This window comes from Heteronotia binoei, chromosome 2, assembly GCF_032191835.1.
Source record: "Heteronotia binoei isolate CCM8104 ecotype False Entrance Well chromosome 2, APGP_CSIRO_Hbin_v1, whole genome shotgun sequence".
NCBI classification, from domain to species: domain Eukaryota; kingdom Metazoa; phylum Chordata; class Lepidosauria; order Squamata; family Gekkonidae; genus Heteronotia; species Heteronotia binoei.
This window is the reverse complement of record NC_083224.1, coordinates 176,472,886-176,498,260: the sequence shown is the minus strand read 5'-3', so window position 1 is coordinate 176,498,260 and position 25,375 is coordinate 176,472,886. Positions and strand designations below refer to the sequence as shown.

Sequence of the window (25,375 nt, the reverse complement as noted above, 5' to 3'; positions counted from 1 at the left end):
GAATGCAGTTCTGGCTGGCTCGGCGCCAGAGGGTGTGGCCTAATATGCAAATTCTTGCTGGGCTTTTTCTACAAAACTGTGCAAAACAATGGTGACATCATGGGGTGTGGCCTAAAATGCAAATAAGTTCCTGCTGGGCTTTTTCTACAAAAAGGCTCCGGGAACACATGATGGTGAGCTAACTGCCTTTCAAGGGACCATAGAAAGGGAAGAATGGCAACTGCCACCTAGGGAGAAAGCTTCCATTTTGTGTTTGTTCATGCTGCAACTGCAGAGGTGTTCGCAGTGGCTCATCTGCCATGGGGCTTTCTGCGTAGCTTCTTCCATCAACTGCCATCTTCCCCCCTGCAGTGCTTAAAGTTTGAACATTTTAAAAAGTCAGTAATGTGTTATAATGCTTCAGCACTTAATGATTTTCAAAGAGCTCTCTAGTTGGCCAAGCAAGAAAAATAGCAGGCATAAGAGCATCCAGAAACTAAATGTCAGCAAGGTGAGAAGAATCTTGGAAGATGTGTACCTTCTAATTTAGATGGTACAGTGTGTACTTAGAGTGTGCTGTTTCCACGGAGAACAGAGGAAAGCAGGTTTGGGAAAGAGCACACAGGGGAGAGGATGATTGGCACATGCTATTGTAAAGCTGTTCTTAAAAAATCCACATGCCAGTTTGGACACAAGGTGTGTGTGTGTGTGTGGGGGGGAGACACAATGCAGAAGCAGCTGAAGGTGGATTCAGATAAGCCAGTTTCTACTCACGACTCAAAACCTAGAGTCACAAAGCAGTATCTCTAATGGGGGGGGGGGGAGGGAGGGAAAGGATATTTAGGGTTTTATTTTTTTCTGTATGATTTAAATTGTGATTGGTAAGCTGCCTGGAGCTGTGGGGTAGTATAAGTGTTTTTAATTTGTGCAGCACATAGGGTAGTGGTGGATATTGGATTTATATTCCACCCTATACTCTGAATCTCAGAGCGGTCACAATCTCCTTTACCTCCCCCCAACCCACAACAGACACCCTGTGAGGTGGGTGGGGCTGAGAGAGCTCTTACAGCAGTTGCCTCCTATGTCCTTGCTTTTCTCCCTTGGGCTCTCTTTTCCTGCTGAAGGTCTCCAGGCGACCTCTATGGTGGAAGAGAAGAGCCTGCAAGCCTGCCTATTTCCCCCTCCTTCCCTGCTTCACACACTGCTGAAATAGTCACCTACCTATGGGTCAGCTCTTAGAGGCTAACTAAAATTGTGGTGCTGCTCATGTTTGCTTGAGAGTAAGCCTGTATGAAGTTCCTCCTCAACCTCCGGGAGCCACACAGTATGTGTGAAAGAGGCATATGTGGCTCCTGAGCCCCAGTTTGGCCACCTCTGGCCTAGACAATCATGCAGCTTTCTTTGTGGCTAGAAATCCTATGAGGAAAGGGGAAAAGCAGGTGACTTACACAAGGGCAAAAAGTGCAGCAGGGTGTACAGAACACCATCCCATGCCAGCTTTTACCCATGCGATGTTGGGCAAAAGACATCTAACCATTCTCCCTTTTGCATCTCCAGCTCCCCGTCCTCCCGCCCCACTGCTGAGGAAAATCTTCAGAAACACCTCTTGTGGATCTGCACCTCAAATGACACTGGGATTCTACATCCTCTGAACCTGGGAAAATGGCCACCAAATTCCTACAGGCTGTTTTGCCCCCAAGGCAGACCAAGAATAAAATTTTCGGTTAGCACTAAAATGGTCTCATGTTGGTTGTCGCGAAAGGATTCTTGTCTCCTCAACACAAGCACACGCAAACAAAAAGTGGCACAAAGGATTTGGTTCCTGAATCCCAGAATTTGTGGGTGGGCAAATGGGACAATTTATTTCATGTAAACTCCCCTCACACCGCTTTGATCTGTTGTCCATATAGAAACACCAACCTCAATGGATTATAGCTTTGTTGTGTCTCACAGTCAGACACTATAGAAAACTGGAACAGGTTTGAACTTTTTTTTATTATTATTATTCTTTATGCACAGCGAAATAATCTTTTTTCTCTGCTGCCCCAGCGGTTCTTGAGAACTACAGCTGCTAGGCCACCCACAGCTAACACCGCTGCAATTCCCGCTGCCAGAACCACGGCTGCATCCCACTGAACTGAGCTGTCTTGGGACAGCCTTTTAAGTCCTAGAAGGGGGGAAAGGAAAAGAGTTACTCCCAAATGAAGAGATTTCTCTCCATGTAACCCTGAACCCCCAACCACTGTTACCCCTAAAATTGTAGCATTCAATCCCCTGAAGGCAGGGCCAGATGCGGGATTTTGGGTGTTGTACCTGAATGGTGAGTTTGGTGCCCTCCCATTGACTTAGCATTCAAAATTAACGAAGTAAAATTAGAGATGGTTAGGCAGTGTTATCGATGCAACAAACATGAATTTGAGCAAATTTAGGAGGACAGTGGAAGATAGAAGGGCCTGACGGGATGTGGTCCATGGGGTCATGAAGAGTTGGACTTAAGTGTGCGACTGAACAACAAAATTTAGTGCCCCTGAAAGCTTGGTGCATAGGCAACTGCCTGATTCATCAGTAACATTGTGCTGGTCCTAATGGAGGTTGAAGGCTATGTGAGAATAAATCCCTAGTTCTCCACACTTCAATTGGATTGCCGATCTCCAGACAACCAATATCAACTCCCTTGGAGAAAATGGCTGTTTTGGAGGGTGGATTCTGTGGCATTATACCCTGCTGACATTCTTCCTCTCCTCGAACCCCGCCTTTTTCAAGTACCTCCCCCCAAAAAAACCAGGTATTTTCTAAACCAGAGCTGGCAACCATTTGGGGGGGGGGGGGGAGAGGAAGACAGTCTGATCATAAACATAAGGTTTTGTTCCTCCAAAACAGTGAGGAAGAATTTTTCCATTTGAAGAAAGGGGGGAGAATTGAACCGATAAAAACTTCAGGTGCATTTCTTCTAGATGCTTGCATAGGGTGTTCAAGTGGTTTTGCGCTTGTGTCCTCTGCCCATGAGACAAATCATTACAAGGTTTGAAAAATAGGGTTGCCAGCATTAACTGGAACTAGCCACTAGCCTGATGGTATATTAAAGACGAAACAAGGAAGCAGCCTTAGTCACCCAAACATAGAAAGCAGCAGATGAACAATTCAGAATGAAGGCAGATTCAGGAGGGCAGCCATGTTGGTGTGAAGTGAAAGAATAAAGTTCGAGTCTTATGGCACATTTAAGACCAACAAAATTTAATTCTGGGTATAAGCTTTCGTGTGCGTGCAGAATACCAGAAGATATACCAGAAGACGTGCACATGCACACAAAAGCTTATACCCAGAATTAAACTTAGCTGTTCTTAAAGTAGAGCCGCCAAGCCCACGGTCCAGGCAGGGGTTCCCCTCCCACTGGTCCACATTGGGCCAGTGGGAGGAACCCCCCCCCCCAACATCACCGGTGCAATGACATCACCTGGAAGTGATTTCATCATGACGGCAATGTCACGTGGCGGCCACTCGGCATTTCCATAGGTACCATAGTTTTTCCTCCCAAATGGCTAGAGCATCCGGGAAAAACATAGTGTTTCCCCGGAAATGCCTAGAATGGCTGCTGTGTGACATTGCCGGTGCGATGACATCACTTCTGGGTCCCTGTGGAGGCCTCGAGGCAGCCAAAACCTTGGGGGCCCCTCACAAATTCTCAGAGTCAGAGCGCCTGCCCTGCCACCTGCCACCCTTGCTGCCGCCACCTTCTCAAAAGCCCCTTTGACAAAGCTGCGGGGGAGAGGTAGAGAGAGACAAACTTGGTGATGACTCTAGCAGCAGCTGCATCAGGCAAGTTGGGCAAAGGGCGGCTCAGTTGCTGACTGCGTGTGCAGGCTGGAGGGGGGAAACTGGCCCGGGGCCCCTAAAGGCCTATTTGGCCTAATTGTTAATCCGACCCTGCTACATTACCTTGGTGAGGTAGCATTTCTGCCTCTTGGGGGCTGGAAAAATTCACAGGCCCGTTCAAGGTCACCAAGATCAGCTGTTCCTCTGGATGTTCCTCTGCTGTTCTTTGTCCTGGAAGGAGAAGCAGAAGATTTTACTTACATTGGGCAGCTCAGAGGCCTACAGAGAGGTGCTGGATCCTAAAATTATGGACAAGGAATCTTCTGTCTCTGAAATAACCAATTCACTGACATCCTGACTCCCTCCCCCCCACCATAGAGATCCAAAGTAGCTTACATTGTTATCCTCCATTTTTGCCTCATAACAACCCTGTGAGGTAGACCAGCTCCCTCCCACAAGCTGAGACTCACTTCTTCCTGGAGCGGACATCTCACAACGGACAATACATCTCTCTTGTCTTGAAGGTACGCAGGCCGAGGCACTGCAGTGGAAATACACCTGGGTTTGTAGACAAGGAGGAAGGAACGTAAGAAGAGGCATGTGGGATCAGACCAAAAAGGCCCATCTAAGTCCAGTGTTTTGTTCACACAGTGGCCAACCAACCTCCTCTATGAAGCCTGTAAGCGGGAAGACTGCAACAACATCATGCTGAGATTTAGCAGCAGTGATGATGGGGAATTTGGATTCTAACTATAATCCTCCTTGAAGGTACATGTGGTGGGGGTCCCCAGACTGCAGTGGACACACCAGGAAAAGCAAAGGAGGTTCACAGTTATGTGTAGGGTTGCCAATTCCCAGGTGAGGGCAGGGGATCCCCTGGTTTGGAGGCCCTCCCCCTGCTTCAGGGTCATCCGAAAGCGGGGGGGGGGGAGGGAGGGAAATGTCTGCTGGGAACTCTATTATTCCCTATGGAGATTTATTCCCATAGAAAATCATGGAGAATTGATCTGCGGGTATCTGGGGCTCTGGGGGGGGCTGTTATTTGGGGTAGAGGCACCAATTTTTCCGTATAGCATCTAGTGCCTCTCCCCAAAATACACCCCAAGTTTCAAAAGGATTGGACCAGGGGGTCCAATTCTATGAGCCCCAAAAGAAGGTGCCCCTATCCTTCATTATTTCCTATGGAAGGAAGGCATTGAAAAGGTGTGCCGTCCCTTTAAATGTGATGGCCAGAACTCTCTTTGGAGTTCAATTATGCTTGTCACAGCCTTGATCTTGGCTCCACCCCTAATGTCTCCTGGCTCCACCCCCAAAGTCCCCAGATATTTCTTGAATTGGACTTGGCAACCATAGTTACGTGGGACTGCACAAGGTTAATTCAGGAACCTGAGCAGGAAGAGAGTGGTTACTTTGGGCACAGTTTGCATGCCCAAGCATCCAGCACAATATACTATTGCATATTTAATACATTAATGTTCTATTGCATATACTATTGGTGCTTGCTTTGGCAGCACAGGTGCTGTATGGATACTGTCTGAAGCAGGGTTTCTCCCACAGCCTTGTGGTGCTGTCACTGCTCCTCCGGGGTTTTCCCCATCTTGTACGTCATCTTCCCCAAACCTGCTTGGCTGTGATCTTTCAGAAAAAATTGCAGCCAAGTTGGGAAGGCTGCCTGTGGATGGCAAGTTTGGGGTCTCCTAGTCCTGCCGCGTGGACACAGCCTTAGTAGACATTCCCCTCCTGTGCCACCAAGGGGGAATTTGAGGTTTTCTGAAAGTTGGTAAGGGTCAGCCATAGGCAGTGCTTGGAGGGGAGACGACAAAGGAAGGTGGAGACTGTCGTGCAGAGGGAGGCAATGGCAAAACACCTCTGCTCACCTCTTGCCTTGAAAACTGCACGGTTCCCATGAGTTGGATACGACTTGATGTCAGACAGTTATTACTAGTAATATACTATTGCATCAGTGTTACAGTTTCCAGTTAAGGAGTCTCATCAGAAGTCCTACCCTTTGGCATGATTGCCAAGCGGAAGCCCTGTTGCCATCAGTAGGTGCAGCAAAAATGGGAAAACCCCAGAGAACCACCCCCCCCCCCATATGCAACAGATTAGTGTCTGAAGATGAAAAGGACACTTAAGAGAGCCAGTTTGGTGTAGTGGTTGTGTGGACTCTTCTCTGGGAGAACTGGGTTTGATTCCCCATTCCTCTACTTGCAGCTGCTGGAATGGCCTTGGGTCAGCCATAGCTCTGACAGAGGTTGTCCTTGAAAGGGCAGCTGCTGTGAACGCCCTCTCAGCTCCACCTACCTCATAGGGTGTCTGTTGTGGGGGGAGAAAATAAAGGAGATTGTGAGCTGCTGTGAGCTGCTCTGAGACTCTGATTCAGAGAGAAGGGCGGGGAATATATCTGCGGTCTTCTTCTTTCCCCAGTCTGATCCAGCCAGCCTAAGAGCAGCTTGTTTCAGACATGCTTGTCCAGCATGACACTCAAAGCTCATCACCAAGAGAGCACTAGTTCTGGAATAACTGGTACAAGCTCACTCGAGAGCTTTTCCTGCAGTTCCACCTTGTATCTGATGAAGGAAGCTCTGACTCTCAAAAGCTTACACCCCTCAATTTTTTGTACGTCTCTAAGGTACCACTGGACTTGAATCTACCTGCTCTCCTGCAGTTCTGTGTAGCCACCTCAACCCACCCATGTCAAGTCTTACCGGCCCAGTAAGCATCCTTCGGGAAGCAGCTTCCACAAAAGTGAAAGTGCTGACGATGAAGCGCTGATGGTGGGAGGGGAACTGCAGCCCCGAGTCTTCCTGGACGGGTACCAGCTGGGTTTGGTAGTTGTCTCCTTTATAGGGGCATCTAAACACAGGATAAGAAATAGGACTTTGTAATTAGTCATTATCTATATAGCGATATTTATTTATTCTTTGGATTTCTAGGCCATTCTTCCCTGCAGGTCAGGCTAAAGACGTGAAGGCCCAGAAAAATACTAGAAACATTTGGAAAAAACCACCACCCCCCCGTTTTTTCCTTGAAGCCTTCCCCCCCCCCCAAAAAAATTGGAAAAATTGAAAAAAAAATTAAAAAATGATTATGGAACGTTTTATTTTAACATGATGAATATTTTAAGACTAGGTGTTCAAATATTTTCCAAATCATTTCTAAAAAATATGTATGGTATCAGATTATTCTAATTTCTGTGCACTGAGGATAAGCAAGTCCTAGGTCATGCCCATTCATTGAAACCTACACTCCCTTCTAAATACTTCCCCCCTCTTCAATTCTTTTTATGAGAATGAGTTTTTTTTATTTTTATCTAATACTGTGGAGAGGAAATGTGAATAATTGTTACTTCTGGATTTTTAAAAACGGTTTTGTGGAGGTTTTTTGTCTGCTCCACATAAACTAGTAAACAGTTCAGGAGATTGTTGCTCCATTTGTTACAATTACAAATAAATTTTAAATTCTGTTTGTAATAATTGTTTGGATCTACTATATTTTTAATATGCTAGTTTTGATAATTTAATGCCAAGTAAAATTGTCCATAGTTATATTTTATGTTCCTAAAGTAACAGAATGACTTTCAATCTGGAAAAGAAAAAAGAAATGCTAATGTAGCATGTTTTTTCCAATTTTTCTGAAAATTTCCATTTTTTTCTGGAAAAAAAACTGGGTGGTTTTCCAAGCTATAAAATTTCCGGAAATTTTACATCTCTAGGTAAGGCTCAAGGTGGTTTACATCAGGATATTTAGACAAAAAAAATGGCCTTCAGTTTTTGAAAACGGAAAGTTAAGTTTCCAGCTCTTGTGGCTAAACTTATCAAAATGCACCAACATTTCCAACCCTGCAATCATTCTGTCCTTGTTATGGACCTAATGAGAAACTGGTCAAGCATTAAGAGGCCTCAACAGAGCAATGTTGCTTAACATTTTAAAGTAAACCAATATTCCAGTAGTTCTCCACTAGTAGAAATATTTTCAGATAGCTCATTTTGCAGATTCCAGCTGAGGAAGCAAGCACTGCAATTTTAAGTGTGCCTGTGCTAGTGATCCACCTGTCAACTGAGCAACGACTCATGCACTTACAAGGACCAGAAGCAACCTTGATCAGATTGCTTATTTAGGCCATATTATGAAAGTATGGGACAACACCTGTCCCATAGTATCATCATGCCCATCAGAGTTTGGAGTGCTGGAGATTCAGCAACACTTAGGGTCAAACAAAGCGAAAATTACCATCACACTCTGCAAGTTTTAGGCTTGCGCAGCCTCAGTTTGTCTTAGGCTCATGCAAGGAAGGAAAATGGCTTTAACCCTTCAGTTGCCACTCAGTTTCACTATTCAGAACCTGGCTGCCAGTTTTATTAGCATCTTAACAGGTGGCTCTTCCACATTTTCATCTTATTTGTTAAGTTCCTGTTTCTTCAGGGTTTGTTTGTTTTTTCTTGTTATGCACTTGTTTTGCTCCCTCTAGTGGTCAACCTGACATCAAACAGGTCCCCCACCCCCAGTTTATTCCCCTGTGTTTTTAATTTACAAGGAAATACACAGGGGGGAAACCTATTTGCCTTTGAACTGACTGCTAGAGGGAGCAAAAAACACATGCAGAACAGGACCCTCCCCCCCAAAAAAGAACAGGAACTTAACAAGTAGTAAAATGAGAATGTGGAAAAGTCAAGACAGAGTACACTGGAAATACATGCCTCTAGGCAGTTTGCTTAGATATCGCCACCCATCTCCTAATAGTGCTGTTTAATTGGCACCCAGCTGGCACTGCAACACTAATGAGCTGGCCCCTGCTCAGATCTGCAACTGGTTCCCAGCAGGGAGTTCAAGCAATGTCTATGAATCATTAAGGGGGGGGGCGGGCTTTTGAACTGCATTGCAGGTGTTGGTGGGTCATGTGCGGTGCATCCCAGGGTTTAAGAGCTTGGTGCTGGGTAGCAACACCCCTAAACCATCCTACCGCTTAAACTTAAAGCTAAGGTCAAGCCAGTTTAACAACTCTTTCTTTTTAAAAGAACGCTTGGCAGAAGTCTGTGGAACAATCACTGGAACTGTCATGAAAAGACATGCGGCGTTGGTTCAAATTTAGCTTGGCACAATAGAAGTGACTGGGCTCCAGCACAGGCCAAGTTAAAATCCTGAAACAGAATAAACAGTACCAAGCCAGAGGGACAGATGTCTACCCAGTGTTCCCTGTAAACTGAGTTAGCGTGAGCTAGCTCAGAGATTTTTAGCTCCAGCTCACACATTTTTGTCTTGGCTCGGGAAGGATGACCCCAGAGCAAACTAATTTATGCAGCAGCTCACAACTTTAATGCCAATAGCTCACAAAGTAGAATTTTTTCTCACAAGACTCTGCAGCTTAGAGGGAACATCGTATTTGTCTCACCAAATAGAGATCCAAAGCAGTTTACAGCATTATTCTCCTCTCCTCCATTTTATCCTCACAACCACCCTGTGAAGTAGGTTAGGCTGAGAATGTGTGACTTGCCCAAGGTCTCCCAGCAAGCTTCCATAGCAAACTGAGAATTTGAACCTGGATCTCCCAGATCTCAGTCTAGCACTCATAACCCCTACACTACACTGGCTCTCACTGTTGAGATTGGGAGTTTATGAAGCCAGGACATAAGAACATAAGAACATAAGAGAAGCCATGTTGGATCAGGCCAACGGCCCATCAAGTCCAACACTCTGTGTCACACAGTGGCAAAAAATGTTATATACACACATACACTGTGGCTAATAGCCACTGGTGGACCTGTGCTCCATACACTGTGGCTAATAGCCACTGATGGACCTGTGCTCCATATTTTTATCTAAACCCCTCTTGAAGGTGGCTATACTTGTGGCCGCCACCACCTCCTGTGGCAGTGAATTCCACATGTTAATCACCCTTTGGGTGAAGAAGTACTTCCTTTTATCCGTCTTAACCTGTCTGCTCAGCAATTTCATCGAATGCCCACGAGTTCTTGTATTGTGAGAAAGGGAGAAAAGTACTTCTTTCTCTACTTTCTCCATTCCATGCATTATCTTGTAAACCTCTATCATGTCACCCCGCAGTCGACGTTTCTCCAAGCTAAAGAGTCCCAAGCGTTTCAACCTTTCTTCATAGGGAAAGTGCTCCAGCCCTTTAATCATTCTAGTTGCCCTTCTCTGCACCTTCTCTAAAGCTATAATATCCTTTCTGAGGTGCGGCGACCAGAACTGCACACAGTACTCCAAATGAGACCGCACCATCGATTTATACAGGGGCATTATGATACTGGCTGATTTGTTTTCAATTCCCTTCCTAATAATTCCCAGCATGGCATTGGCCTTTTTTATTGCAAACGCACACTGTCTTGACACTTTCAGTGAGTTATCTATCATGACCCCAAGATCTCTCTCTTGATCAGTCTCTGCCAGTTCACACCCCATCAACTTGTATTTGTAGCTGGGATTCTTAGCCCCAATGTGCATTACTTTGCACTTGGCCACATTGAACCGCATCTGCCACGTTGACGCCCACTCACCCAGCCTCAACAGATCCCTTTGGAGTTCCTCACAATCCTCTCTGGTTCTCACCACCCTGAACAATTTAGTGTCATCCGCAAACTTGGCCACTTCACTGCTCACTCCGAACTCTAAATCATTTATGAACAAGTTAAAAAGCATGGGACCCAGTACCGAGCCCTGCGGCACTCCACTGCTTACCGTCCTCCACTGCGAAGACTGCCCATTTATACTCACTCTCTGCTTCCTATTACTCAGCCAGTTTTTGATCCACAAGAGGACCTGTCCTTTTACTCCATGATTCTCAAGCTTTCTAAGGAGCCTTTGATGAGGAACTTTATCAAAAGCTTTCTGGAAGTCAAGGTAAACAACATCTATCGGGTCTCCTTTGTCCACATGTTTGTTCACCCCCTCAAAGAAATGCAACAGGTTAGTGAGGCAAGATCTTCCCTTGCAGAACCCATGCTGAGTCTTCCTCAATAACCCGTGTTCATCAATGTGCCTACTCATTCTGTCCTTGATAATGGTTTCTACCAACTTTCCCGGTATTGAAGTCAGACTGACTGGCCTGTAGTTTCCCGGATCTCCTCTGGAACCTTTTTTAAAGATGGGGGTGACATTTGCTACCTTCCAGTCCTCAGGAATAGAGGCAGATTTCAATGAAAGATTACAGATTTTTGTTAGAAGATCCACAAGTTCAACTTTGAGTTCCTTCAGAACTCTCGGATGTATGCCATCCGGACCCGGTGACTTATTAGTTTTTAATTTGTCTATCAGTTGTAGGACCTCCTCATTTGTCACCTCAATCTGACTCAGGTCTTTCAACACCCCTTCCAAAATTAGTGGTTCTGGGGCGGGCAAAAAGTTCTCGTCTTCTACAGTGAAGACGGAGGCAAAAAATTCATTTAGCTAGGGAAAAGCAATGACAAAATAAGGATTCTGCATCCACAGTTAGTTTGCATCTAAAAGCTCAAAGCACAGTTAATACTAGAACATACCAAGCCACAGTCTCACATGATCCAAATGGAGCCATTGTTCTCATAGACTGCATTCAGACAAGCATGCTCCAATTGCAACACAAACCACCAATATGCCTCCTTCCTTTTGGATACCTTTCAGCCATCAGTTGTACCCCAGGATCACGTAGCACATACTGACCCATTCTCCAGAAGTGGCCATTCTGGTTTCTTCAGGGGGTTGGCACTTGGTGTGGCCCAGCATTCATGCAGGACCAGAAACAATGCTGGGTCCATCCTCCCAAGGATGCGGACTTCAACGGCGACCGGGTCACGGAGAACCTTCACCACAGGGTAATCCAGGTCAGCATAATAGGAGGAGTACTCCATATCTGGAGAGAGGGAGGAAGGAGCCAGGTAGCATCATACATAAGGAGAATCCTTCCAGAACTTTGCAAACTGGCAAACTAGTTTTCAGGCAGAAGATGGCAGAGATTGAACTTAGATCCCTCTGCTTGCCATGCCAAGTCACTCACTTTTGCACACCCAAATCCTTGAGTGTGTGAAAAGATTATGGCATGTGAGTAAGGGCACTTGCTGGGGAACGGTGATATGTACCATCCACCCACATGAAACTTCTCCTCACATTCTTCTGTTCACGCAGCCCCCTCTAGCCCCTAGAAAGATCCGGGGCTTTTTTTGAGCAGGAACACAGTTCTGGCTGGCTTGGCATCAGGGGGTGTGGCCTAATATGCAAATAAGTTCCTGCTGCGCTTTTTCTACCAAAAAAGCCTTGGAAAGATCATTTCCTGGGGTTGTAGGATTCATGTAGAGAACAGCTGCAAAGGCCAGCAGGCTATATAGCAAGGAGGGATAGGAGGATGAAATCAAGTCCTTTCCTCGGGGTTCACAGAAGAGGAAGGAGGAGAGATTTCATCCTTTTATCCACCTTCATTCTGCTCCCCCCCCCAAGTGCTGCAATTCCTCCATCTAACAGACCTGGGAGTGCTCCTTCTGGGGATCAAAACAGGCTGCAGGTGTAAAGAAGCATAAATTCTCAGCCTTCTATGCATTGAGTTATAGAACACATGTCAATGTTTGCAAGACTTAATTGCTTTTTCTCCCCCGCCTTTCTACTGCTCCATGAGAGTAATAAATCATTAATTGATTAACTGGCTCTTCTTTACATGGAGAATCCAGTGTGGGATAAGAATGGTTTTGTCCCGCTTAATTGTACAACATCCCCACCTCACCTTGTTGCCCAACCAGCTCTGTTTGCCTCTTTGGGAGAGGAGAACTCACCTCGTGCCAATCTCATCTCCAAGGTGAGCGGTCCTTGCTGGGCAACGGCAGCAGGTGGCGCCAGAGTGGCAACCTGGATGCTGACGGGCAAGGCGGCTTCGGCGGAGTAGCTGCAACGGATGGTGACTCTGTGCCATAGAAAGCAAAGGATGAGCAAAGCCAGACAGATGGACCAAGCTGGTGTCTGCATTTTATTGTGGTCCATTTTACAGCCAGAGGTCTCATCAGCCTATACAGAGCAAGACGGCTTAAAGATCTCCAGTCATCACAGCTGCTGCACAGAACCGCCACACCCCCGTCCTTCCAGCAATGCCAAGCCTTAATCAGATTCATTTCCAATCTGCAAGCAGCACAGAGTCACAGTAAAAACCAACCGTCTAAAAAACTTAATCCAATAACAGTAAGTAGTTATTCACTGGCATTAAGCATCAAAGGGAACGCAACTGTAATACAGAGCAATAAGTGCAGGCAGAGTAGGGTTGCCAAGTCCAATTCAAGAAATATCAGGGGACTTTGGGGGTGGAGCCAGGAGGCTTTGGGGGGTGGAGCCAGGAGCAAAGTTGTGACAAGCATAATTGACCTCCAAAGGGAGATCTGGACCATCACATTTAAATGGACCGCACACTTTTTAAATGCCTTCCCTCCATCGGAAAGAATGAATGATAGGGATACCTTCTTTTGGGGCTCATAGAATAGCACCCCCTGGTCCAATCTTTTGGAAACTTGGGAGTGTATTTTGGGGAGAGGCACTGGATGCTATGCTGCAAATCTGGTGCCTCTGTCTCAAAAAAACAGCCCCCCTAGAGCCCCAGATATCCTTGGATCAATTCTCCATTATACCCTATGGAAATCGGTCTCCATAAGGAATAATGGAGTGCCTGGCAGACATTCCCTCCCCCTCCCCCTGCTTTCTGATGACCCTGAAGGAGGGGGAGGGCCTCTAAACCAGGGGATCTCCCCACCAAGGGATTAGCAACCCTAAAGCGGAGAAAAAGGGGTTTTAAAAAACCTAGTGCCAAATGCCCAGCCATAGAATTGCCTGTTCCGGACTGAGTAATTCCTGAAGATTCTGGGTGTAGAAAGTCTGGGGAGAGGCCTCAGCGGGGTATAATGCCATAGAGTCCACCCTTCAAAGCAGCCCCCCTCTAGGTGAACTGATCTCTGCAGTCTGGAGACCACTTATAACTCCAGGAGATCTCCGGCCACCACCTGCAGACTGGCAACTCTGTATTTGGGACAGTCAGCAACAAGATAAGAAATGTGAGGAGGGAGCACACTACGTCTGTTTGCAGCATACTGGAGCTCGTGTCATGTCAATCAGGGCTGGCCCTGCCATGAGGCAAACCAGGTGATTGCCTAGGGTGCTAGCTTCCTGGGGGCACTGAGTTGGGCACCCCCATGTGACTCAGTGATGTCACGTGATGCACTGCCACTGGCCTGCTTCCATCAGTGCGGGGTGTGTGTGTGCGTGTGCCAGAAGTTAGCCTTGCCTAGGGGGGCAGATAGTAGGGCCAGCCCTGGTGTCAGGAAATCCCAAGCAGGGATCCTTGAGGCTCCAAGATCTAGAGAGGACTGCATTCCATAGTCAAGTTGGGAACAGTGGCATTTCAGTTGCCCCTCATTTCTCCTCCTTGCTCCCCAAAACGGTTTTCCATTCACTCATTTCCTTCACATGCCCAAGCAGCTCCTTACCTGAAGTTGCTGTCCCGGATGATGGAGCCCGACTGGGACACAAGGACCTGCCTGTCCGCCACCAGCTCATTTTCATAGACTCGCTGGCTTCCAGTTTCCTGAACAGAAGCACAAGTCTTGGTGAGCATGAACCACTACCTGGAGCAGGACACAAACACTGTCTCCCTATGAAGAAAGGTTAAAACGCTTGGGGCTCTTTAGCTTGGAGAAACGTCAACTGTGGGGTGACATGATAGAGGTTTACAAGATTATGCATGGGATGGAGAAGGCAGAGAAAGAAGTACTTTTCTCCCTGTCTCACAATACAAGAACTCGTGGACATTCAATGAAATTGCTGAGTAGATAGGTTAGAACTGATAAAAGGAAGTACTTCTTCACACAAAGGGTAATTAACACATGGGATTCACTGCCACTGGAGGTGGCGGCAAGCATAGAAGCTTCAAGAGGGGACTGGATAAACATATGGAGCAGAGATCCATCAGTGGCTATTAGCCACAGTGTATTGATGGAACTCCCTGTCTGGGGCAGTGATGCTCTATATTCTTGGTGCTTGGGAGGGGCAACAGTGGGAGGGCTTCTAGTGTCCTGGCCCCACTGATGGACCACCTGAGGGCACCTGGGGGGGGGGGTTTGGCCACTGTTCGACAGACTGTTAGACTGGAGGGGCCATTGATCTGATCCAACATGACTTCTCTTATGTTGTCTCCTAGGAGCAGCCTGGAGCCCTGGCCAAAAGTCAAGGATAAATCCCCAGGGGTGAGAAGTTGGGTAGTTTCAGACAGTGAGCAAGGCAATCAGTTCTAGATGGTTGGAGGGCAGGGCTGTCCCCCTACATCTGATTACTCCAGCACTGGCTGAGACTGGGGCAGTGCACTGGCAAGTGCAATTGGCTGTGTGGGGGGCACTATATAGCTGATTGTCAGCTGCTGCCTGAGTGACACCACCTCAACTCTCTCCCTAAATCAAGGTTCCCCAGTATATTTTCAAAAATTATCCATCTTGTCCTCTGGACTTGTGGCTCCTCTCATGGTGGCCATTTTGTGGTTGGTTCCAAATCCCACAGTGGCCATTTTGTGGTTGCGCTCTCTACCTCATCTCAGAATTCCAGAGGTGCTCGCAGGCTCAAAAAGGTTGGAGGCCCTGATCTACACGATTTGTTGTATAGATCACTTGTGGCTGCATGGGGACCAGTCCTCTGGAAGGAGTTTTATGAACAACCTTGGCATGTCCCTTCCTTTTACTGCACCTTCAAAGTTGTTCCACAAGCAGAAAGTGGAAACTGGAAAAGGATAAAGGTGTTGGTCTTGGTTACTGTGGCACACTCCCTCCCTCGGCTGCTCAGAAAGTGCACAGAATCCAAGATGAGAGGCGGACGGGTTGCGTCCCTGGAGACAGCAATGGAGAACTGCCCTTCTGGGGTGCAGTGGGCTGTCACTAAGGGAGGAAGAAAAGAAAAACCAAATAAACCAGGGAAGGATGAAGCAGCCACGCATGGGATTTGCAGCAGCATACATGGTGTTCACCAAGCCCCCACCCAAATGATGTCAAGGTTTATGTGGCCAAGGCTGGAATCCACATCCAAACTGGCCTTTTTTTTTGCCAACAGCAGGTTCATTCTTCATTGTATGCTATTCCCAGCATCCTTACTTATTACTCCTAAGCAGGGCTTATTTTGTAGCAGGAACTCCTTTGCATATTAGGCCACACACCCCTGATGTAGCCAATCCTCCTGAAGCTTATAGTAGGCCCTGTACTAAGAGCCCTGTAAGCTCTAGGAGGATTGGCTACATCAGGGGTGTGTGGCCTAATATGCAAAGGAGTTCCTCTATAAAAAAAGCCCTGCTTCTAGGATAAGAGAACAGCAGAAGTCTTTACTGCTGCCTACATCTTCACATGGAAGAAGCCACATAAAAGGCTAAATCCATTCCTCTCTGATGTAGCAGCAATAATGCCTGTTATGTTAAAAATTATAATGATGGAGTTGAGAAGTGAATCATTGTGGAATACCCTGTTTCTGATTTATGCATTATATATAACATAAATGTAAGTATTTTATATGATTAATTTTTATATACCCCATCTCCCACCTTCTTTCTGCACCCCCATTAAGCCTTCTTTAAAATAAAACAAGAAAAGAAGGCCAAGTCCAAACCTGAGGAGTTACAAGACGTTTTTCTAATGATGAAAAACCAAAACGTATTGTGGAGTGCCTGGCCATCTCCAACAGAGTGATCCCTGCTCTTCTACCCACTCCAATCTTTGGGGGGGAAATTGGCCACTGAGACAATGAATGAAGAAAACGGTAGAAGAAAAAGATGGCCAGGGTTCACAGATCCCCATCACCCCAGCATCCTATGGCCTTCTGGGAGAGAGAGAACAGCCAGAATCCAGTTTGTATGTGGCTCTTTAGCCATGAAGAATATAAAGGAAGGCTATTAGCTTCTACTAGAATGCTAAGAAGAGCCTCATGGCGCAGAGTGGTAAAGCTGCAGTACTGCAATCCTAAGTTCTGAACATATGAAGCTGCCTTCTACTGAATCAGATCCTGGGTCCATCAAAGTCAGTATTGTTTACTCAGCCTGGCAGCAGCTCTCCAGGGTCTCAAACTGAGTTTTTCGCACCTACTTGCCTGGACCCTTTTTAGTTGGAGATGCTGGGGATTGAACCAAACAGATGCTCTACCACTGAGCCACCGTCCCTCTGCTCACGACCTGAGTTTGATCCCGGTGGAAGCTGGGTTCAGGTAGCCGGCTCAAGGTTGACTCAGCCTTCCATCCTTCTGAGGTCGGTAAAATGAGTCCCCAGCTTGCTGGGGGGAAAGTGTAGATGACTGGGGAAGGCAATGGCAAACCACTCCAAAAAAAGTCTGCCGTGAAAACATTGTGAAAGCAACGTCACCCCAGAGTTGGAAACGACTAATGCTTGCACAGGGGACTACCTTTACCTTTTTTTTTAGAATGCTAAGGAGTCACTGTAAAGGCCTTAGTCCTCATGGTGCTTGAACAATTACTTACCCAAAGGGGGAGACATAATGGTAGACATCCTGTACTCATCTTATAATGCTTTGCACCCTGACCCCCCCCCCCCCAGTCATAGGCAGCAAAATGAACCCCGCCTAAAGCCAAAGTTTCTACCTCCCTGCCCCACATCCTGATGAAGGACCCTTGCAGTAGGCTCCGCCCATTCAAGTATTCAGAGAGCTTCCTTCCCACGTAGGATCTGAGCCCCACGGCTATAGCAGATGCAGCAGTCCTAATCTCCAGCTCTGGAGATAAGGCAGTACTGTGTTAATACGAAGACCATCATTGGCAGTTGGTTCCACACGCTCCAGTGATGCTCTCCCACCCAGAAGCAAGTGGTCCTCTGCCCCTGCACCCACCTTTGTTGCCATAGTAACAAGGAGCCACCCTGTCTCTGGCGTTGTAGCAGCATCCCAGGTCCTCGCATTCCCCCTGGCTGACTTGATAGGTTGAGCATGGGAGTCTGTCGGGGGCTTGGACGGCTGAACACAGGCTAGGGGCAGGAGAATCCAGTGCTGCAGAGGGTGGAAGGCAGAGAGGGGGTTAATATGGACTGCTGCTAGCCTCCTGGTCAAGGAGAACTAGCCCAGCCAACTATGAGGCAATCTATGCAAGTGATCTAGCTCAGCGCTTTGCAAGGAACAGATGCTGTTAAGGACTGGTGACATTTATTTATTCATTTGATTTCTAGCTTACCCTTCCCTGCACAGCAGGCTCAGGGTGGGTTACAACCAATGTTCCCTCTAAGCTGCAGAGTCTTGTGAGCAAAACGTCTGCTTTGTGAGCTACTGGCAGGCCTCAGATTCAGTGGGAGCTCACAGGAGCACAGCTCCTGAACCTTTCTGAGAGTTCCACTTCCTCCTTCTGAGAGTTCCACCTTCTTGTCCATTGAATAGTATTGCAGCTGCATAACAATCCATGAATGAGCTCCACCACCTATTTTTCTACAAAATCACCACTGGCATTAATGTTGGGAGCTACTGGCATTAAAGTTGGGAGCTACTGCAAAAATGAGTGTGCTCTTGGGTCATCCTTCCTGAGCTAAGACAAAAATGTGTGAGCTGGAGGCGAAAAATCTGTGAGCTAGCTCACGCTAACTCAGCTTAGAGGGAACACTGGTTACAACAATGGATAAACAGCAAATTGACCAAATTAAGACAGTGCAATGGTTAAAAACCTATATAAAACATCACTTAATACCAGCACTAGGTGGCAGTCTGTAGCACAATTAGTAACTAGACCCAAAGAACTATGGCTTGGCGTTTCTGTAGCTGTAACAATACTAAAGCAAGTGAGTAGTGAAGGGGAACAAACAAAATAAGTAGAGTAGAACAGAGCAGGGGAGGTTGTTACAAGTGGACTATCTCCATCTCAACCACAAATCTGGCAGAACATCTGTTTTGCAGGCTCTGCAGCACTGAATTAGGTCTTGCAGAGCCTGGTTCTGAGGACAATTCATTGGGCAGGAGGAAAGAACAGGGTTTGTTGTCAGGAGAGTATGGGAAAGACAGGCAAAAAAAGAAAAAAAGAGAGAGAAGTTCCTTCCTGCACCTTGGCCAGTTCATTCAAGTAGCCAAAAAAAGTTTTGTCATGCTTCATCTGCAATACTTTGGTTTTCGGTTGTTTGAATTGTGCAAGCCCATTCAAAGTCAGCATTGTCAAGATTGGGCCCCCAGCTGCCAAGGTTAGGGGGTTTTCTTGCAACATCTTGCAGTAGTTTAGACTCCAAGCAGGAAAGTCCGCAGCTGCCCAGGACAAAGTTCTGCTTGCAAAACAGTCTTCGTGCCGGAATTAGCTTTGCCTGCAGTTTTTGTGTTCTCAGAATACACCTGAGAGTTATTTAAGAATTCCTGCTCTTCCCCCAAAATATACAAAACTTGGCCACTAAAGAAAACAAATTCCTTACGGGGGATTCAAACAACTGGTTTTTAAAGATTGAAATGGGAGAAGGAGAAGTAGGGAAAGAGGCTATTTGCCTCAATTGTTGTTCTGGGAATGTTGGAGAAACACATCAGAACTAGCTACATAGAGGAAAAATGGATATTGCTTTTGCAGTATAATTCCCACTGCTGCCTTTTGGAAACCTTTAAGATTGCAGTGTACATTCTGACTGATGCAAGCATGAACTATTTCAAATGCTAAGGCTCACTGACTTGAGACACTTGGTAATCGCAATCACTAGTTTTGGATTCCACCCCCCCTAAAGACCAGGCCAGCCCTAGAGCATCTGGCACCCTCGGCAAGGCTAACTTATGATGTCCCCCCCATTGATAACATCACCGAGTCACATGGGTGTTCAACGCGGAGCCCTCAGAAGGCTAGCGGCCTAGGCAATCACCTAGTTTGCCTAGTGGCAGGGCCAGCCTTGCTGAAGATGCAAGGTGGTTCCCTGTATTTTGATCATGTACTTTCCAACATCCTGTCAATACAGCTACTTACCAGAGGCTTCAAAATAAAGTCATGGGCCATTGGACAGTGCTATTAGATGGAGGGATGGGGAGGACCTAGCTGCGTCTCACTGCAGGAAGTTGCCTGCTGCTAGCTTCCTGGCAAACATCACCCCCAAGAGAGCCACCCTGGCCAATTACAAAGGCAACCTAGGCTGTCCTCTAGGACACACTTTGCAAGAAACAGATGCTGCTAAGGACTGATGGTTTCCAACAGAGACAACTGGCTGGGCGACCGGATGTTCAATTACAGGAATGTTTCCCAACATGGTGCCCTTTGGCATTGTAGTACTCATCACATTTTTCAGGGCCTGTTGTGATGGAGGAGGAGGAGGAAAAGAAGGATGAGGAGGAGAAGAAAGGGAAGGAGAAACAACCATAGATTTATACCTCGCCCTTCTCTCTGAAAGTGGCTTACAATCTCAAAGTGACTTACAATCTCCTTTATCTTCCTCCCCTGTGAGGTAGGTGGGGTTGAGAGAGCTCTCCCAGAAGCTGCCCTTTCAAGGACAACGCTTGCAAGAGCTATTCCAGCAGCTGCAAGTGGGGAATCGAACCTGGTTTTCCCAGCTAAGAGTCCACACACTTAATCACTATACCAAACTGGCTTCCCTCATTCAAATGACAGCATTTTTCACTGGAGAATGAGGAAGACTGGTAAGCAGCTGGGTTTTCATTAGTGTGTGGATCCATTCTGCTCCAGGATTTCCTTCCCAGGAGGTATGAGGTGGGAGATGTTCTGATTGGCTCTACCTCCTGAGGCAGCCATTTTGGGGTTGGCTCTGCCTCCTGGGGCAGATATTTTAGGTGGTGCTCCCATCCCCTCTTAAAGTTCCTCAGATGCTTGCAGCTTCAAAAGTGTTGGGGGATCCCTGAATTACGGGGACTATTTTCTTAGTTTCCCTCCATTAAATGCTAGTTCATATACTGGGAACTCTGGTTATAGAGGCCAGAACACTGGACTTCACCTAGAAAGGTCTCTGGGCATTTCAGCACTTCTTTATAGGAGGTCTTCTGTCCATTGGCTCTCACACCTTCAATCTGGATCACTGCTTGGTAGCTTCCATCCTAGAAGGAAGAAATCCAGGTCAGTAGTCTGGATGCCATCATGTGAATCTGCAAGCCATTGAGATGATATATAGTCACAGCTATTGCTTCTGGAGAGATGCGCAAACTAAATGGGGGATCTGTCAGGTGGTTCTAGTGTCTAAAACAAAAACTCTGCTGTTTACAGACAGGGCTAGGGCTCCCATTCTGGAAACAGCAGCAAATCTGATCTGTCACCTGGAGACCCCTTATAATTCTGGGAAATCTCCAGTCACCACCTGAGGGTTGGCAAACCAACTGAACCAGGATGCACCCAGTGAGAATCCACTGTCCATGTATACACAGGTACTGATCCCTTTTTAAAATAGGCCCCATCACAACAAATGTTATTAGGAAATTAATGCCAAAAGACATATCAGACACAGGGAGATATAAACTGGTAGTTCTTAGGTGTGTGGCCTCCCCACTGGAAGAGAACGCTTACTCACTCCTCCCACCCCAACTGTGCAAGGTTGCTTTAACCATCAAGATCTTACATGAGTTTCGACGTAACACCCAGAAGCAGCCATCTTCACAACCATGGAGCCATCGTGATTTGGGGCAACCCAAACCCCACAGCTCGAGTCATTCTTCAAGGGGTGGGGCTGGCCTTCAGCATCTGGAGGGGGTTAAAGTAACAAGATGTTTTGAGAATGACAGTCCCCAGACATTTCCCACCCACTACCATATCTCTGATGCCATTATCATAACATTATCTTTAAACCCTTGTCCCAAGGAAGGGAGGGCCAAGGAGATGAAATTCACCACACTTAAGTGAACAAGTCTTTGGAAGGGGAAGTTTATTGCCAGTTTCTCTTATAAGACATTTCTTAAATTTGGCCTTCACATAGCCCAACAAATCAGGAATTTTTTTTTGGTACTATTAGGATTTTATTTTTAGCACCTACCCAAGGATATTTTTGTGGAATGCCATCTTTAATCCCAGACATTTACACCGCTGTCCAAGCAAAATTTCTGCTTTGTATACCAAATAAACTTCTAACTCTACCTCCAAACTATAACCCTACACATACAAAGCTAGCTTCAAGAAACTTATGTTACTTCAGAAACACTACAGCCACCTGGCTTATATTATTTCTTAGGTAACAGCCTATAATATAAGTAGAGGCTTCCCTTAATTTATAATGAAGTGTATCAGTTCTTCCTCCTGCTCCCAAAATGGAGGACTCTTCATGCCAACCGCCCGCTCTCAAAAGCCTTTTACAATCACTATATTAAAATGCAGGTTTCCAGGGAGGGGGTAACAATATATTTTTTTGTGCTTGGTCCATTGCAGCAGACTTTGGAAGCACCTTGAACACTTTTAAACACAGATGCAAATCTACAGTAGCAGTGACCCGCCATGGCCTCTGTGTAGGATTACCAGCCTCCAGATGAGGACTGGAGTTCTTTTAAGATTACTACTACTACTACTACTAATAATAAATTCTATTTGTATCCCGCCCTCCCCGCCTAGGCGGCTCAGGGCAGCTAACAACCTTTTATACATGTACAATAATAAATAAAAACTTTAAGTTTAACAATAAAAACATTTAAACATTATAAAAACCAGTTAATATTTAAAAATTCATTGTTTAAGTTAATTTAAATTAATCTGGCAGCAATGGTGGCATTCTGACGCTGGTTCTGCCAGTTTAAGTAATTCTGTGATAATGTAGGTCCTTGAGCAGGACCATGATGGCGGGTCCTTAATTCATAGTAATTCAGCAGCCGACGTATGCTCTTTTAAAGAGGACAGTTTTGCAGGCACTGCGGAACTGATCAAGGTTCCACAGGGCCCGCACCTCCTCCGGAAGTTGATTCCATAAGGCAGGGGCCGCAGCTGAGAAGGCCCGTGCTCTGGTGTTCTGGAGCTTGACCTCTCTCGGCCCAGGGATGGTCATTTTATTTTTTCCGACTGACCTCAGTGCCCTCTGGGATTCATATGGGGAGAGACGGTCCCTCAGGTAGGCTGGTCCTCGGCCATACAAGGCTTTAAACTGCTGATCTATAGACTACAGACATTAGTTCACCTGGAGAAAATGGCTGCTTTGGAGGGCATTATAACCCCACCTGTCCCAGTAGCGTTGCTGGGTCTGTTTTGGAAAATACCTGGAGACTTTGGGGGTGAAGCTAGGAGAGGACAAGGTTTGATGAGGTGCCTCAGTATGGTACAATGCCATAGAGCTGACCCTTCAAAGCAACCATTTTGTCCAGGGGAGCTTATCTCTGCCAGCTGGAGATGGGTTGTAAAAGTGGGAGATCCCCAGGCCCCACCTGAAGGCTAGCAACCCTACTTCCCAGGCTCTACTCCCCAAATCTCCAGGGATTTCCTAACCCAGAGTTGACATCCCTATTCTCTTTTCTACTTTGCATCCACCCAGAGAACGAGAGGCCCAATGTTACCATGTTTGCTTTGTTGGCCCTGTAGGGATTTGAACCTGGAGTACCCCAGCTCCTAGGTCTTATGCATTTTACTTTAGTTATAGCATTACTTATCTGCTGAGCTCCCTCCTCAAACAGCACCTTCCTAAAGCATTTTTCTCAGGAAGGGGCAGATGCTCAGTGGAAGAGCATCTGCTTGGCATGCAGAAGGCTGTAGGTTCAATCCCTGGCATCTCCAGTAAAAAAGACCAGCCAGTAGGCGATGTGAAAGACCTCTGCCAGAGACCCTGGACTGCCACTGCCAGACTCAGTACGGTAGATAATTTTGACTTTGATAGATCAATGGTCTGATTCAGTATAGGGCAGCTTTATGTGTGTTCATGTGCAAACTCCAGATTTTTAAGAATTTCCCAACAATGGCACCCCTATGCTACCCTCCAACTTCAGAGTAGCAATTATGTCCCTCCCCTTATTATATCAGCTCACAGGGAAGGTGATGTGGCTCAGTAAAGGAGTTTCTGTTTTGCATGCAGAAAGCCCCAGATTCAGTCCCTGGCATCTCCATTTTAAGGGGACCAGGAAATAGGTGATGTGAAAAACCTTAAACTGCAACCCTGGAGAGTCACTGTGAGTCTAAGCAGACCATACTGACCTTGAAAGATGATAGGCCAAGGGTTTGATTCAGTATAAGACAGTTTCCTGTATGTATTACCAGAACAACTTTATGAGACAGTTACAGCAAACTTTATGAACAGTTACAGCAAAAACCATCCATCTATAGAACACAACTGCAGGTTCATACAGCCCCAATTAGCCTTAAGGCTATGTAGGGATGAGAAATACGACTGACTGTTTAATAGCAATTATTTTTCACTGTTTCTGCAAGCTTATAAGGAACCCTGAAAACGACATCCAGCCATCGGAACACATCTATTGAATAGCACCTTAATTTACTGTAGTTTAAATTTTTATGTAACTGTTTTTAAATATATTTATTAATTGTATTTTAAAATTGTTTTATGTAAAATCATGGTGCATACCATGTCCTGTTAGCTGCCCTGAGTCTGCTTCGGCGGGGAGGGCGGGATACAAATAAAATTTATTATTATTATTATTATTACTGTTCAAAATTAATGTTCTTCTACTCCACCATTAGTATCTTGAAAAAGGAAAGAGTAGGGCTTTTGTTTTAGAAAAAGCCCACCACGAACTTATTTGCATATTGGGCCACACCCCCTGACACCAAACCAGCTGGAACTGTGTTCCTGTGCGTTCCTTCTCAAAAAAAGTCCTCGGAAAGAGAAAATTCATTTAAATACATAAAATGCATCAAAACCACACTTATTTTCTATCTGCCCACAATAAACCAGAAATTGTTAAAGCAAGTAGCCCAGCTTCCCGGGGGGAGGAGAGATAAAACTCACCCAAAATTCTTATTGTGGAGACAGCAGCTTGAGGATTTGGTAATAAAAGGAGCTCTAAATTGCCTTTGTTACAGCTAAGCAAACCAGCATCCCAGTTAGCTCCAGCAGCTTCCACCATATTCACTTGGACACCCCCCAAAAGGAACCAGATAAACAAAACTCCCTGCAACCCCATCCTGGTAATTGCACATGCCCAGATGTTTACCTTCTACCTGCTGTTCACAGGGGTGTTATACCCTTGGGAGAAACGTGATTGGACTACACTAAACTAACCCTCCCTATCTCATGCCTCCATCAATTGACACACCTGCAAAGGAAGGTTATAATCCATGGAGCCTTCCTAGGATTTCAGGGTGGCCAACAGGCCTGGAGAAAATATCCTGTCTCTTTAATAAAGGCTTAAGGTGCAGAAATGGGTCATTGAACCTTTTCATAGCATTAAGATAAATAATAAATAACAGGGCACTTTTTATCCAGGCCTGTTGGCTTCCCTACCAAGAAGTCACTCCTATTGAATTCAATGGGGCTTACTTCTAAGCAAATGTGCATAGACTCAAGTTGGAGGTTTGTAACCCAATGCACACTTCCCTGAGAGTAAAACCCCATAAAACACAATGCAACTGACATCCGAGTAAATATTCAACACATCATGCTGTGCGGCTGTGATCCTACACCCTGGACTTATATATGAGTGGACAGAGATGATTCCTAGGTGGAGTATCATTGTCCATACAGTGACTTTGTACATTCCAACATATTGCCAAGTAAATGAATCC

At 46.1% G+C, this 25,375-nt stretch overlaps 1 protein-coding gene across 1 annotated transcript; it reads right to left on the bottom strand.

Moving 5' to 3' along the window:
- Window positions 1–1,955: 1,955 nt before the first annotated feature.
- On the bottom strand, window positions 1,956–24,878 carry LOC132566964 (zona pellucida sperm-binding protein 4-like). The gene is made up of 12 exons (XM_060232510.1): window positions 24,600–24,878; window positions 21,288–21,409; window positions 20,673–20,772; window positions 17,617–17,772; window positions 15,484–15,671; window positions 14,238–14,335; window positions 12,546–12,673; window positions 11,446–11,635; window positions 6,501–6,648; window positions 4,263–4,350; window positions 3,916–4,023; window positions 1,956–2,146 (listed from the first exon to the last, which is right to left on the bottom strand). The coding sequence occupies exons 1-12, from the start codon at window positions 24,772–24,774 to the stop codon at window positions 1,989–1,991; spliced, it is 1,659 nt and encodes a 552-aa protein (XP_060088493.1). The 5' UTR covers window positions 24,775–24,878; the 3' UTR covers window positions 1,956–1,988.
- Window positions 24,879–25,375: the final 497 nt, after the last annotated feature.